The sequence below is a fragment of the Hemiscyllium ocellatum genome, chromosome 4 (genome assembly GCF_020745735.1).
Source record: "Hemiscyllium ocellatum isolate sHemOce1 chromosome 4, sHemOce1.pat.X.cur, whole genome shotgun sequence".
NCBI classification, from domain to species: Eukaryota; Metazoa; Chordata; class Chondrichthyes; order Orectolobiformes; family Hemiscylliidae; genus Hemiscyllium; species Hemiscyllium ocellatum.
In genome coordinates, this window is record NC_083404.1 from 113,760,143 (window position 1) to 113,775,782 (window position 15,640).

The following is a 15,640-nucleotide window of genomic DNA, read 5'->3' on the forward strand; positions in this document are numbered from 1 at the left end:
TCGTGTGAATCTAAGGAAAGTGATGGGACCAGATGTAGTACCAGACGGTGCACTCAGAGCGCAGATCAACTGGCAGAGGTCTTCTCGGACATCTTCAACCTCTCCCTGCAGCAGACCACTGTCCCTCCCTGTTTCAAGAGGGCTAACATCATCTCTGTGCCTAAGAAGGCTCATGCAGCATGTCTCAATGATTACCGCCCAAGGCCCTTACTTTGGTGGTCATTAAGTGCTTTGAAAGGCTGGTCATGGCATTAATCAACTCCAGCCTCCCCATTACTCTTGACCCACTCCAATTTGCCTATCAGACCAACAGATCCACGTCAGATGCCATATCACTTGCCCTTCACTCCTCCCTAGAACATCTTGACACCAAGAACAGCCACGTAAGCATCCTATTCATTGACTACAGTTCAGCCTTCAACAGTATTATCCCCTCAAGACTGATTACTAAACTTAATGATTTAGATTAGATTAGATTAGATTAGATTACTTAGATTAGATTACTTACAGTGTGGAAACAGGCCCTTCGGCCCAACAAGTCCACACCGACCCGCCGAAGCGCAACCCACCCATACCCCTACATATACCCCTTACCTAACACTACGGACAATTTAGCATGGCCAATTCACCTGACCCGCACATCTTTGGACTGTGGGAGGAAACCGGAGCACCCGGAGGAAACCCACGCAGACACGGGGAGAATGTGCAAACTCCACACAGTCAGTCGCCTGAGGCAGGAATCGAACCCAGGTCCCTGGCGCTGTGAGGCAGCAGTGCTAACCACTGTGCCACCGTGCCACCCCCACTCGGACTAAGCCCCACTCTCTGCAACTGGATCCTCATTTTCCTGACCTACAGGTCACAATCAGTGAAGACTTGGGACAATATTTCATCCTCACTAACACACAACACTGGAGCCCCCTAGGGGTGCTTACTCAGCCCCTTACTGTACTCACTGTATACCCATGACTGTGTTGCCAAATAACAAACTAATGCCATTTACAAGTTTGCTGATGACACCACCAAAGTCGGTTGAATCTTTGGTGGCAATGAAGCAGAATACAGGAAGAACTGGAAAAATGGTGCACTAAGAACAACCTAGCTCTCAGTGCCAGCAAAACCAAGGAATTCATTACTGACTTTCGGTGGCATGTTACTCATGCCCCCCTACACATTAACAGCACAGAAGTGGAACGAGTGCAGAGTGTCAAAGTCCTGGGAGTGGTCATCCACAACAAGCTGTTTTGGACTCTTCATGTGGACGCACTGGTTACAAAGGCCCAACAACGTCTCTTCTTCCTCAGGCAGCTGAGCAAATTTGGCATGACGACAAATACCATTGCCAGCTTTTACAGGTGCGCTATCGAGAGCATTCTGTCTGGATGCATCACTACCTGATATGTCAACTGTACCATTCAAGATTGGAGATGGTTACAGAGAGTAGTGAACTTGGTCCAGAAAATCATAAAGGCCAAGCTCCCATCTATAGAATCTATCTACCAGGCCTGCTGTCAAGGAAAGGCTGCCAGCATTCTCAAAGATCCATCCCACTCTACCAATGTTTTTCTACAACCTGTACCATTGGGAAGAAGGTACAGAAGCCTGAATGCGCACACCAGCTGGTTTCGTAACAGTTTCTACCCTACTGTTGTTAGAATACTGAATGGAGTCACAAACTCTTAACATTCGCCTGTTGTACCTGTGTTTTTGTTTTTGCTGCTGTTTACCGATTATTTACTTAACTATGTGATCTGCCTGTATGGCTCACACGACAAAACTTTTCACTGTGTCTTGGTACACGTGACACTCAATTCAATTCAATTTAATTCCACTTTTGCTTGGACTCCTTGAGTCACATGTGGTCAAATACACCTTTGATGTCAAAGGCAGTCACAGTCTCATTGAGTCTCTGGAATTTGATACTTCTGTCCATTTTTTAACCAAGGCTGTAATGAGGTCAGGAGCTAAGTGGCTATGGCAGAACCAAAACTAGGTATCAGACAGTAGGTTATTGCTTACTGAGTGCCTCTTGATACCACTGTTGATGACACTTTAAATCAAATATTGACTCTTTGTTCTTTGGGCAACTGGTGTGGGCGGCACGGTGGCACAGTGGTTAGCACTGCTGCCTCACAGCGCCTGAGACCCGGGTTCAATTCCCGACTCAGGCGACTGACTGAGTTTGCACGTTCTCCCCATGTCTGCGTGGGTTTCCTCCGGGTGCTCCGGTTTCCTCCCACAGTCACAAAGATGTGCAGGTCAGGTGAATTGGCCATGCTAAATTGCCCGTAGTGTTAGGTAAGGGGTAAATGTAGGGGTATGGGTGGGTTGCGCTTCGGCGGGTCGGTATGGACTTGTTGGGCCGAAGGGCCTGTTTCCACACTGTAAGTAATCTAATCTAATCTAATCAATAAATTCTGGCCTAGTCAGTAATACCTACTTCCCATGAATGAATTTTTAAAAAGTTTACCTATGTTGTAACCTATGCTCCCCAAATTCTATTAAAGTGGGTTTAATTTTTTAAAATTACTGTTTCACACAAATAGCATTCTTTGATGCAATATTACCATTAAATTCTCTGGCCTTTTCTGTTCCACTAAGCTAGTCTTTACCCAAATAATTTCTTATTACTTCAATTTTACATTTGGATACTGAAATCTTCTTTCACCAAAATCTTCCTCCCCCTCTGTTAAAGCTATTTTTCCCTGGTTGACCATGTTTTGGTACACTTCTTTGCTTGTACATTGTTAGCTATATCACTATCCTGTCTATTTCTTTGCCAACTGTTAATTTTCCAAATCTCCCTTCCTGCTAATTTTCCTGCTACTATTTAGTTTAAAGTCCTATTTTCAGCTCTAGTGATACACCTCACGAGAATACCAGTTCCAGCAAAGTTCAGATGAAGCTGATCTCCGTGATACAGCTTTCTCTTTCCTCAGTATTAGTATATCTGCTTCAATCACAGTTACAGCCACCTGTCCATGACCACAGATCAAATATGAAATACCTTGCCCAAAGGGCGTGACATCTCCTGGAAAAAATATGCCCCTGTAACCTTCCTCTCTCTGATGCACTTCAATGTCCAAACCTCAAGTTCCAGATTACCAACTCAGCCCTAAGTTCATTGAAATGAACATGCTGGTGTCCACCAGAATCCCAATGCTACAACTGTAACACATCACCTGCTCGGTTACCTTTCTTGTGTTATATTCCACAAATTATGTTTCAAGTCTTAACTGTCACCTGTAGTTTTAATCAATAGTCTAATTATTTAAGCCATAAATGTACCTCTCCAATATTAGCTTAAATAAGTCCCACCATTTAGGGATAACATTTTAAAACTGATCAACCAATCATCTACCTGTCATGAATACTGGTTATCTGGATCAATATGTTGAGGAACCGTCTAGGGAACTGCCCAACTAGAGTAATTAGTATGTAATGAGAAAGGAATGATTGGCGATATAACAGTGCATGGTACTTTGGAGAAGAGGGACCCTAACATGATGGAACTCTTCAACAAAATGGAGATGATGTAGTTGTTTCTGAGTCTAGAACCTCAATAAAATAAAGTAAACAATGATGGTATGAGGCATGAATTGGCTATGATAAATTGGGGAGCATTATTTAAAAGGAATGATGGTAGATTGGTGATGGCAAAGATTTTAAAAGTTCACGGAGGAACAACAATCGTTCATTCCTGTCTGACATAAAAGAAAGGTGAAAGGTGACCCAATCATGGCTAACAAGGGAAATTAGAGATAATACTAAATCTGAAGAAGGGGCATACAAATTCAATAAAAAAGCATAGAAGAGCTGAGGATTGATTGGGAACAGTTTAGATTTTTGGCGAAGGAGGACAAGGAGATTGATTTGAGAGGGGAAAACGGAATACAAAAGCAAGCTTGTCGGGATTACACAAAATGATTGCAAAAGCACATACAGGTTTAGGAAGAGAAAAGCATTAGTGAAGAGAAATACAGGTGCCTTTAATCAGAAACAAGTCAGTTATAATAGGGAACAAAGAGATGGCAGAGCAATTAAATACATATTTTGATTCTGTCTTCATAAAAAGGACACAAATAGTGTCCTACTTCTCAAAAATGTTGGAGAACACAGTGCCAAGTGAGAGGGAGAAACTGAAGGAAATCAGCATTACGGAAATACTGTTGGGAAATTGATGCGATTAAAAGCCATTAAATCCTATGGTTTGACAATCTACATCCCAGAATGCTTAAGGAAGTTAGCAAAGAAATAGTGGCTGCATTGATAGTTATCTTTCAAGATTCCAAGACTATGGATCAGTTCCTATGGATTGGAGGGTAGCTAATGTAACACCACTACTTAAAAAAGATGGTAGAGAGATATCAGGGAATTACAGACCGTTAACCTGATATTAGTTGTTGAGGAAATGTTGGAGTCCACTTAAAATATTTAATAACTGAGCATTTGGAAAACAGTGACAGGAATGAACAGAGTCAGTGTGGATTTACAAAAAGGGAGACCATACTTGACAAATCTATTGGAATATTTTGAGGATGTACCTAGTAGAGTTATAAACGGGTAGGCAGTGGATGTGATTTATTTGGTCCAAAACTCCAAGTAAAGGACCTGTAGCTGTGATAGCATATAAAACTAATGAGTGACAGATTGGAGATGGTGCATTGAAATGGATAGAGAACTGGTTGGGAGGCAGGAAACAAGGAATAGAAATAAACTGAATGGTGGTAGTGGGGTAATACAGGAATTGGTGCTCGGCTCCCAGGTATTCACAATGTCATGAATGACTTAGATAATGGAACAAAAGGTAATTTCTCCACATTTGAAGACAACACAAAGCTTGGTGAGAGGAGGATGGAAAAATTCTCCTGTGTGATATGAACAAATTGAGAAAGTGGGCAAATGAATGGCCAATAAAGCATAATGGGAATAAATGTGACATAGCAAGAACAGGAAAGTAGATTGGAAAAGGGGGAAGATGCAATGAGGTCTGGATGTCCTCAAATACCAGTTACTGAAAATAAGCACACAGGTGCAGTAGGCAGTGAAGAAGTCAAATGGTATACAGTATTGGAGCAGGTCACTTGGTTCCATGAGCCACTCGGCTACCTAACACAATCGCAGCTGACTGTCCAAATTAATATTCTGCTCCCTATTGTCTCCATGTCACTTGATCCCTTTAGGCTTGAGAACTCTATCTTATGTACAGCAGCCGGATTCAAGTAAGGAGGAAGGATGCTTTGCTGCAATTGCACAGGGCCTTGGTGAGACTACATCTGGAATATTCTGCACAGTTTTGGTTTCCTTAAATGAGAAAGGATAGAGGGAGTGCAATGAAAGTTACCAGATTGATTCCTGGGATGTCAGGACTGACGTAAAATAACACACTCGATCAATTAGGTCTAAATTCATTGGCTTTTAGAAGAAGCAGATCTCACAGAAAACTATAAAATTCTAACAAGATTAGATAAGATACTTGCAGAAGGGATTTTCTCAATAGCCAGGAGTCCAGAATCAGGAATCACAGTCTAAGGATATGATGTAGGCCACTTAGGACAGAGATGAGAAGAAATTTCTTCATCCAGAGTGTGTTGAGCCTGCAGAATCATCTACCACAGATCATGGCTAAGGCCAAAACATTTGAATGCTTTCAATAAGGAGTTTGATACTGTTCTGGGGGCTAAAGGAATCCAGGCTATAGGGAAATACAGTAAAGCATTTCCTAAAGCAATTCACGGGAGGAATATTACATGCAATTCTGGTCTCCCTCCTATAGGAAGGATTTTGTGAAACTTGAAAAGGTTCAGAAAAGATTTACATGGATGTTGCAAGGGTTGGAGGATTTGAGTTATCGGGAGAGACTGAATAAGCTGCGGCTGATTTACCTAGAGCATCTGAGGCTGAGGGATGACCTTATAGAGGTTCATAAAATCATAAGGGACGTGGATATGAAAAATAGAGAAGGTCTTTTCCATGGGTTGGGGGAGTTCAGAATTAGAGGGCATTGGTTTAGGATGAACGAGGAAGGATTTAAAAGAGATCTAAGGGGGCAACGTTCTCATGCAAAAGGTACTGTGTGTTTGAAATGAGCTGTCAGAGGAAGTGGTGCAGACTAGCACAATTTAAAAGGTACCTGGATGAGTATATGAATAGGAAGGGTTTAGAGGGATATGGGCTAAGTGCTGACAAATGGGATTAGATTAATTTAGTATATCTGGTCAGCATGGATGAGTTGGACTGAAGGGTCTATTTCCGTACTATAAATCTCTATGACTCTGAGTGTCTACAAATCAAATCTGACACCGAACCAAAAAAAAGGAATATTAGGACAGACAAAAGCTTGGTTAAAGAGGTAGGTTTTAAAGTCTATCTTAAAAGAAAAAATATACAGAGAAGAAGTGGTGAGAGGAGGGGTGAGTATTCTACAGCTTAGTACTTTGGCAACTGGAAGCACAGCCACCAATAATATGCTAATTAAAATGAATGCAAACAGACTAGAATTGGAACAGGACAGACATTTTGGAGCATTGGGATGGAGTAGCATACACATCTAGAGAATGGTGAGCCCGTGGATGGATTTGAAAACAATGACATTTTTTTGGTGTTGCCAGACACCAAGTAGGTCAATCACCACGAGTGCAAATGTGTTGCTGGTCAAAGCACAGCAGGCCAGGCAGCATCTCAGGAATAGAGAATTCGACGTTTCGAGCATAAGCCCTTCATCATGAAGGGCTTATGCTCGAAACGTCGAATTCTCTATTCCTGAGATGCTGCCTGGCCTGCTGTGCTTTGACCAGCAACACATTTGCAGCTGTGATCTCCAGCATCTGCAGACCTCATTTTTTACTCAATCACCACGAGTGATGAGGTAAACATAACTTAATGCGAGGTGGAAGCATAGTTTTGGATGAATTTAATATTTTGGAGTGTGGACAAAATAAGACCAGCCAAGAGTCTAGTCTTAAGGTAACTAACAAAGGATGAGGCTTTCATCAACAGTTGAGAGGAGATGAGGCAAAATCAAATTATTTTACACATATGGATGTCGGCAGCTTTGTTGGTGCAGCAAATCAGTGATCAAAAGTTCATCTCAGAGTCAAATATTGACTAAAGTTCAAACGGTCAGAATTCACCTCAGACAGTTTCAGGGAAGAAAGTTGGGGTCTGTAGCTAGGGATTAGAAGTTAGGTTGGGGGTCAAAAATAATTGCCTCAGTTCTCCAATTCAGTTGCTGAATGTTCCAGCTCCAGCAGTTGTGTGTGACAAAAATTTGGACAGATTAAAGCTAAGTTACTTAGTCAGGCATGCTTTGAGGTGAAGTGGAAATAATACATTCAGGCAGTGTGGCATACAGATTAGCTATCAGTGTATTTTTATTCTTTCAGAATATAGTGCATAATTTTAATAATTCAGTGATTAAAAGAATAATATTGGCCAATATAGACGTCAAGGAAGCTAATTCATGATATTAAGAACAAGGATAGCATTTCTGATGAGCTATCTGTTCATTTTCCAAGTCCAACCTAGACCGACAGAAATGTGGAGTGATGATGGTAAGAGTGAATTTTAATTGTTACTGTGGCTGGTGGTGAAAAAAATCAGGCAAGAAAAAGAAAGCTTTTTTTTTGCTTGTCTTTACCTCCTCAAAACATTCTAAAATGATAAACAATCAATAAATTATTTTTAAAGCAGAGCCCCATTGTTATATTCATTGAAGAAACAACCAAACCTACTAACAGCAATAAGATGTAGCAAATGAATCTGTATTTAGCTTTGTTTGTTGGGAACACCTGGAAGGACTTTTCTTTGAATAGCACTTTTATATCCATCTCAACAATTGGACAAATCACTATTTTTTCACATCCAAATTATTAAAGGTAGAAGTTGCTATAGTCCTATTAGATCGTACAGCTGTTTCTCATTAGAGAGAGAGATTAACTGGTGGTGGTTTAATTTAAGGATTCCCTCATTGCGATTAGCTCAGTTGGGCTGGCTCATGATGCAAAGTGATGCCAACAGCAAAGCTACATTTCCCACATCAGCTTAGGTTATAATGAAAATTCCTCCTTAACTTCTCCCTTACACTGCTGATAAATCAACATTCACTAATTATTGTACAGACTTGTTAGCCTAACCTACATGCTCAAGTCTTGGACTGGAGCTTCAACTCAAGGTTTTCAAATGGTATGCAATACTATTGGTGACACTTTTCTAAAGTTTAATATCATCACATAATGATGCATATATTTAAGTGAGGTTGAGAAAAACAGTTTTACTTAATAGCTGGTTTGAATTCAAGATTTATAGATAGTCCATTCAAAAGTTGAAAAGATCTGGTTGCCTGATGCTAAACCCTGGAATCAATATTACTTTGGGATCAGTATTCATTGGCTATAAAGACTCATAGAAGATAGGAGCAAGTGTAGTCCATTCAACCCATAAAGCCTGCTCTACCATTCAATATGACCATAGGTGATCATTAAGTTCAATGTCTTAATCACATCCTTCCCCATAGCCCTTCATCCTTACCCACAAGAGTTATATCTACCTCCTTCTAGAAAGTACATGTTTTAGCCTCAACCACTTTCCACAAGCTCACCATGGGTGGCATGGTAGTTAGCACTGCTGCCTCACAGCACCAGAGACCTGTGTTCAATTCCCGGCTCAGGCAACTGTCTGTGTGGAGTTTGCGCATTCTCCCAGAAAAAGACCTATTTCTACTCTTGGTTTCCTTAATGCTTACTAATTTTCTAACCATGTCATACACTGTCCAAAATCCCCCATATTACACATTCATCTCTTATGTGGGACTTTGTCAAAAGCCTTCTGAAAGTCCAAATAAACCACATCCACTGGCTCCTCCTGATCAATTTTACAAGTTACATTCTCAAATAATTCCAGTAGATTTGTCAAATTTGATTTCCCTTTTGTAAATCTATGCTGACTGTGTCTGAATCTCTTGATTGGAGATTGGAGGTTAGCTAACATAGTTAATCTGACTCTCCTGCTTTCCAAAGTTTTCTAAGTGTTCTGCTATAAAATGTTTGATAACGGACTCTAGCATCTTTCCAACTACTGACATTAGAGCCAGTGATCTATTGTTTCCTGCTTTTTTTCTACTTCCTTTTTTGAATAGCGTGGCTCCATTAGCTAACTTCAAATCTATAGGAACTGTTCTGGAATCTAAATAATCTTGAAAAATAACCATCAAGGGACCACTATTTCTAGGGCCACTTTCTTAAGTACACTGGGATGTAGATTATCAGGCCCTGGGGATTTATTAGTCTTCAATCACATCAATTTCTCCAACATGATTTCTCTATTAATACAGAATTGTTTCAGTTTCTCCCTCTCACTAAACCCGGTGTTGCCTATCACATCCGCTATGCTATTTATTCTTTGTCTGTGAAGACAGAAGCAAAGTAAGAATTTGGTTTTGTCAGGCATTTCTTTGTTCTCTATTATAAATTCCCCTGTTTCTGACTGTAAAAGACCTACATTCGTTTTCACAAACGCTCTTCTCTTTACCTACCAAAATAAATTGTTACAGTCAGTTCTTATGTTCCCTGCAAGTTATACTCTATTTTCCACTTCTTAATCAATACCTGGTCCTCCTTTGCTAACTTCCAAACTGTTCCCAATCTTTAGGTCTATTGTTCTTTTGCCACTTTGTATGCCTCTGCTTTGCAGTTAGTATGATCTATAACTTCCCTCATAAACCATTGTTTGGTCACAATTCTCTTTGTACCAAACAGGAATAGATAATTTTGTAGTTCACTCTTTGGATATGGAGTGGCAAACATTCAATGTAATTCCTTTCAGTAATATTTCCCAACCCAGCATAGCAACACTTATTGGCAGAGAGTGTTGGGGGTAAGAACTTACCAGTTCACCATGGTTTTTCTGGTGTGCCTGCAGCTTGTACTTGTCCGCAGTGGTGTAACCGCATCCCTCAGATGAGCACCTCAGCTGAATGTTGCTGTGTTTCTGCACGACATGACGTTTGAGACAGTTCTTGGTGATGGAGGAGTAGCTGCATTGAGAGCAGTAATACAGGTGCTCCCGGGTGTGCGTCCGAATGTGCATATCATAATGGACTTGGTACCAGTATAATTTTCCTTTAATAAGGAGCAGAATGGGAAGAGAAGAGGCAGGGGAAAGTAGGATTTTGGAGGAAAATAAATAATTAAGACTAAAATGCTGGCCATTTTCCTTAGGCGTGAAAGAAACTACATCATAGCTAAAACAACCTAGTTGCAAGACAGGAGGCTGAAAGGGTCAAATGTAATAATTGCAAACACATCCGTCTCTGAAGTACTCATATTCTTCAGTTATTCACGTTGTTAATGATTTTATATGTTTCACTGCTAGGTTTCCAAGCATATATACAAAAGGTATGGTATCCAAGTTATTTAAAGGAGGCTTCTGACAAAATTAATTTTGGTTTATTTAGGTATTGGAAACGATAATGGAAAACTCAGCCCCTTCAGCCCTGCAAAGTCTTCTTTACCATCTAGAAGGACAAGGGTAGCAAATACATGGAAACCACTATCAATTAGCTGCAAAATAGTCTCTGTAAGAAAGGAATGAAGTGGGCAATACTTTTTCTACTACCTCAACAATACAAGACTATTGTTTCAATCATACAAGAATCAACCAACAAAAATTTTGTCATGATACAAGCACACAGCAACTCATATCAAGTTATGTTTTCCTTTCAAACAAGACTTCAGTCAAGCATGTGGTGTGGGGAAAGCACAGCTGGTCAGACAGCATCCAAGGAACAGCAAAATTGATGTTTCGGGCATAAGCCCTTAATCAAGAATGAGCCTCATTCCTGACCAAGGGCTTATGCCCAAAACCTCGGTTCTCCTGCTCCTCGGATGTTGCCTGACCTGCTGTGTTTTTTCTGCATCACACTCTCAACTCTGATCTCCAGCATCTACAGTCCTCACATTCTCGTAAATGAGACTGCAGCACAGTACAACTATTATTTAACGGGACAGTGCAGTAAGAAGGACAGACTGAACAGCTTTCATCTATTGAAAGTGATTGAGTGAGCAATTGTCTGATATATTTGGTTAAGTAGGTGGAAATGGAATTAATCCAGAACAGCTGAGAGATAATGCTGATCAGGACAAACCAAGTTTGGGAATATACAATAAACAGAAGGATCTTCAGAGGGATAGAGATCTCTGGACTGCATATCTACAAGTTTTTTTGCACGTGACAGATCAGGTAGATAAAGTGATTAAAAATAGCACATTGAACACTTTCCTTCATTGAGTGAACAATTAAACACAGTAACTGTGATGCAAAGCTGGAACTGTATAAAATGCTAATTAGGTGACTGCTGAAATTTATAAACAGCTTTGGTACACTGCATTACAAGAAGGAAGATAAGGGTACAGAAGAAATTCACAGGAATGTTGTCAGAGATTGAAAATTACAGCAATGAACATAGATTGAATAAGTTAGGGATATTTTCATTCAAACAAAGTTGAGGGGTGACCTAATTGAGGTGCACAAAATTATGACAGGCCTAGATAGAATGGATAAAAAAAATCAGTTTTCTTTCAGTTACCAGGGGATACAGATTTTAGATGACTTAGGTTTAGAACAGACATGAGGAAATGCATTTTCATCCAGATTGCAGTGGGTTTCTGCAATTCACTGACTGGTTTAACGGTAGAGGAGATACCCTCAATTCTAAATAGGTACCTGGATCTCTACCTGAATTGTTCTAATCTGTAAGGGCATGGACGAAGTGTTAGAAGATGGCAGTAGAATGCACAGCTGGTTGTTATTTACTATAAACTGTTTGTTTCACTGCTTGCACAGGTAAATTGGACTGAATAGTCTCTTTCCATGTCATAACATTTCTACGGTTCTACGACTTTCCCATGAATTCACTGGGATAGAGAAATGGCAAGAAATAAATATTTAAAATTTGGGGGAGAAGTGTTGGAAAAAGAACTGTCATAACATTTAAGACTATGGCCCATTTGCTGGAAAGAATGCCATTTTCAGTCAGTACAGACTCAATGAGCCAAATGGCCTCTTCTGTTCTGTGTGATTCCATGTACTTTTACTTAAATCAAATTTAGGTAAAGTATTATTTGTGATTTACTTCCAGAGTTCATGATTGAGGGATAAATTATTTCAATTATCAGAACCTTATGGGGGTCTGAACAATATGGGTTATGGTGAGAAATGCGGCAGAAGTGCACAAGGCGTTCAGTGAGACCTATCTCGATGTTGGGAACAACTCAATGCATCTTTTCACTGTGCTCTGGGCATCAAGGAGAAACTTTCGCTAGATGGCATTGAATTGCCTAAGAAGTGGAATCATTGTTTTTCAACAACTTTATTAATTGCACATCTCACCTTATTAATAAGTGCTCCTACCTACAATATCAACATTGTTAGCAAACTAGATGAGAATTCTCGACATGGAAGGCAGAATGGGTGCCTGGCAACTTGCTGCTTACTCCAAGAGACCTGCATGTTGCACGCCAGGAACCAGCATTTCACAGTATGGGCACTGGCCACATGAACCCGACAGACACTGGCATCAACATCAATATATGCCAGCTTCTAAGAAACTTAATGGCTCCTGCACTTCAATGCTTTACCTTGAGTCACCAGAGCAAATATTATTGTAATACTACAGCAAGACATTTTGCATTGAGGGACATGCACTCAGGCTGCAATTAGGAATAGCATATTGACTTAATGGTTAGCACTGCTGCCTCACAGCACCAGGACCTAGGTTCAATTCCAGCCTCAGGTGTGGAGTTTGACCATTCACCCCGAGTCTATGTGGGTTTCCTCAGGGTGCTCCGGTTTCCTTCCACAGTCCAAAGATGCGCAGGTTAGGTGGATTGGCTATGCTAAATTTCCAGCAGTATCCAGGGGTGTGTAGGTTAGGTGGATTAGCCAAAAGAAATGGAGGGTTATGTGAATGGGGCTGGGAGGGAAGGAGGTGGTTGCTGGGAGTCTGGCTGGGCTGAATGGCTTATTTCCAGACTGTAGGGATTCTATGAGTCCAAGCTATTCATTTGCTCTCTGAGTGCTCGCTCATTTTGCGCCTACCTCGACGTGAATAGCATCCATATGTTATATTGCTTTTCTCATCCTCTGCTTCCTCAAGAGATTCTAAGGGTTTTGAAGCTCACAAGGATCACAGGATTGCTATATTGCTGTGACAATTAGCACAGACTCAAAGCCAGGAGCTCGACAAAGTTGCCAGTTGGCCTCAGTCGAATGAAGGGAAATAGCCTTTAGGCAGGGGGTTTCAGCACAGTACGTAAAGGGCAGCCTGCAAGGGCAGGGGTTTTGATAAGGTCAGTCAGCTGCTCAGGCACTCAGAGTGAGAGTGCCCTCCCCATAAGGGGTGAGGACCTGAATATCAGACAGCACATCATCCATCCCTACTCTTTCCATCTTATTGTGGGTTGTTATCCCCCTGGAATCATAGAGAGGCAGGTAGTAAAGGAGATGAAAATGGCTAGCACAACTGTTAATTTTGGAGTAGGTGGGGAGGTAACCCAACTTGGAGAGCAGGCAAGGCAGAAGGCAGCCAAAAATGTGTTGCTGGAAAAGCGCAGCAGGTCAGGCAGCATCCAAGGAGCAGGAGAATCGACGCCTCGGGCATGAGCCCTTCCTCAGGCAGAAGGCATGCAAGGTTAATGCTATCAACGAATTGTGATGGATGCCAGTGAGTGAGGGAAGTACAGGCAAGAATTGGAATGGTGGAGTCTTGAGAGACAGGTACACGAGCAGAGATAAAGTGAATGTGTTGCATCGGCGAGCAGGTGGTAACACTTCAATTCACTTACAAGTGTAGAAGGTAATTGATCTTCTTCATACATTACCGTGCATTCTTCTGGACATCCCAGACTGCACTGACTGGGTCACAACCTCAGGACAAGCTGGCATGGTTTAACGTGTGGCCTCCATTTTTAGACCTGGGGTTACTGCACCACTCCATCATCAGGCCCTCCAAGACTGTGCCAGTAATGTGAGGTGCTAATTTCCTTTCTCCACTATGTTCAGGGCAACTGTGGGGGCCAACTCCAGAATAATAGTGTATTTAAAGATGGTCCTGCTGCCACAGATGGTGATCCATTCCAGGATATCGCAGCAGCGGCAAGTTGTTTGAGGTACAGTGAGTGGTAGGTATAGAATCAAGCAAGAGGAGCATCTTGGAGCAAGTTAGTTAGTTAATGAGGTGAGTTTAGGAAGCTACGTCAAGGGTTCTCACTAGGCTTCAAAGACAGAAACCCTCTGTGAAACTTGATGGAGCTGGCACTTTGTCAAATTAACGTAGCTTTAAGCCCAATTCTCAAGATTTGACTGTACTGATGCATGAAAGAATCATTAAACATGACAAAAGAATGCACATATGATTTGACTGCTTGCAGTGCGGAAAAGATGTGAAGCCCTTGAGAAGATGCTGAAAAGATGAATCAGAATCATTCTAGGGATCACAATTTTAGTTGCAAGATTAGGTTTGAAAGGCTGCAGTGTGGTCACAAAAGTTCTTCATATTACTCTAACTGCAGCTGAAATCTTGAGAGAAATTTAATAGACGTCTACAGATTATGATAAGCTTAGATGAGGTGGATAAATAAAGATTTTTCTTCTTTTTGCTTATGGTAGAAGAACTGGATTCGCAGATTTAAGATTTTGGGAAGAAACACAAGGAAGAACATTTTACTTAACCAGTGATAATTACCCAGAACTCACTATCTTAACGGTTGTGACAGAAAGAACAATTAATTACTTTAAAAGGAAGTGGAATGGAAAAGGAAGTAAAGTCACAGGGCTACAGAGATCAAATGAGGAGTGGGGCTGAATGAAATGCATGTGAGAAGCAACTATTGACTTGATGAGCCAAAATGCCCTCTTTTATGTCAAAAGTTACTTTATGACTGGATAGGTAAACATTAACATGCAGTGGCTTGGCCAAATGGCCCACATCCATGCTGTAACTTTAAGCATAGTTCATTAATAACACAATATTGCTGCTACTATTAAATGATTACTGACATGTTTCCGGAAAGAGTATATGTTTTAAAATTGTCAGTGAATTCAATATTGACAGTGGTGTACCGTGCCAAAGTTGAATGTTACTTACATACTGAAGGCTTTTACTAGATAAGCTGATCTTACTTACTTACTCTTGGTCTGTATCCATGTAGAATATGGCCCTTCAAGAGCATATATAAGCAATTTTTAAACATATTGAGGTTTTCTGTGTTTCCACCCTTTCATGCAGTGAATTTCAGGTCCCAGATTTTCTCTGCTAAAAATGACTCAACTTCCCTCCAGTCCCTCTGCCAAATACTTTAAATCTATTCCCCCAGTTACTAATATCTTTTGCTAAGGAAACAGGTGGCTTCCTATCTAGTTTACCTTTGCTCATCATAACTTTGTACACTTCAATTAAACCTCCTCCAAGCTTTCTATGTTCCAAAGAAAACAACAGTACTCTATCCAAATTTATATCATTCCTCAAAATCTCCAGTCCGAGCAACTTACCTTCTCAACCTTCTCTATTGCAACCAGATTCTTCCTGCAGTGTGGTCACAAAAGTTCTTCACATTACTCTAACTGCAACTGAAATAGCATTTTA

At 40.8% G+C, this 15,640-nt stretch overlaps 1 protein-coding gene across 4 annotated transcripts in view; it reads right to left on the bottom strand.

Moving 5' to 3' along the window:
• The window catches only part of LOC132815077 (zinc finger protein ZFAT-like), a 133,641-nt gene that overhangs the window by 60,239 nt on the left and 57,762 nt on the right, over positions 1-15,640 (bottom strand). For all 4 annotated transcript variants that reach the window (XM_060823792.1, XM_060823791.1, XM_060823788.1 and 1 more), the window contains one exon: positions 9,886-10,118. In XM_060823792.1, coding sequence (XP_060679775.1) covers positions 9,886-10,118 — 233 coding nt within the window. The remainder of the gene's footprint in view (positions 1-9,885; positions 10,119-15,640) is intronic.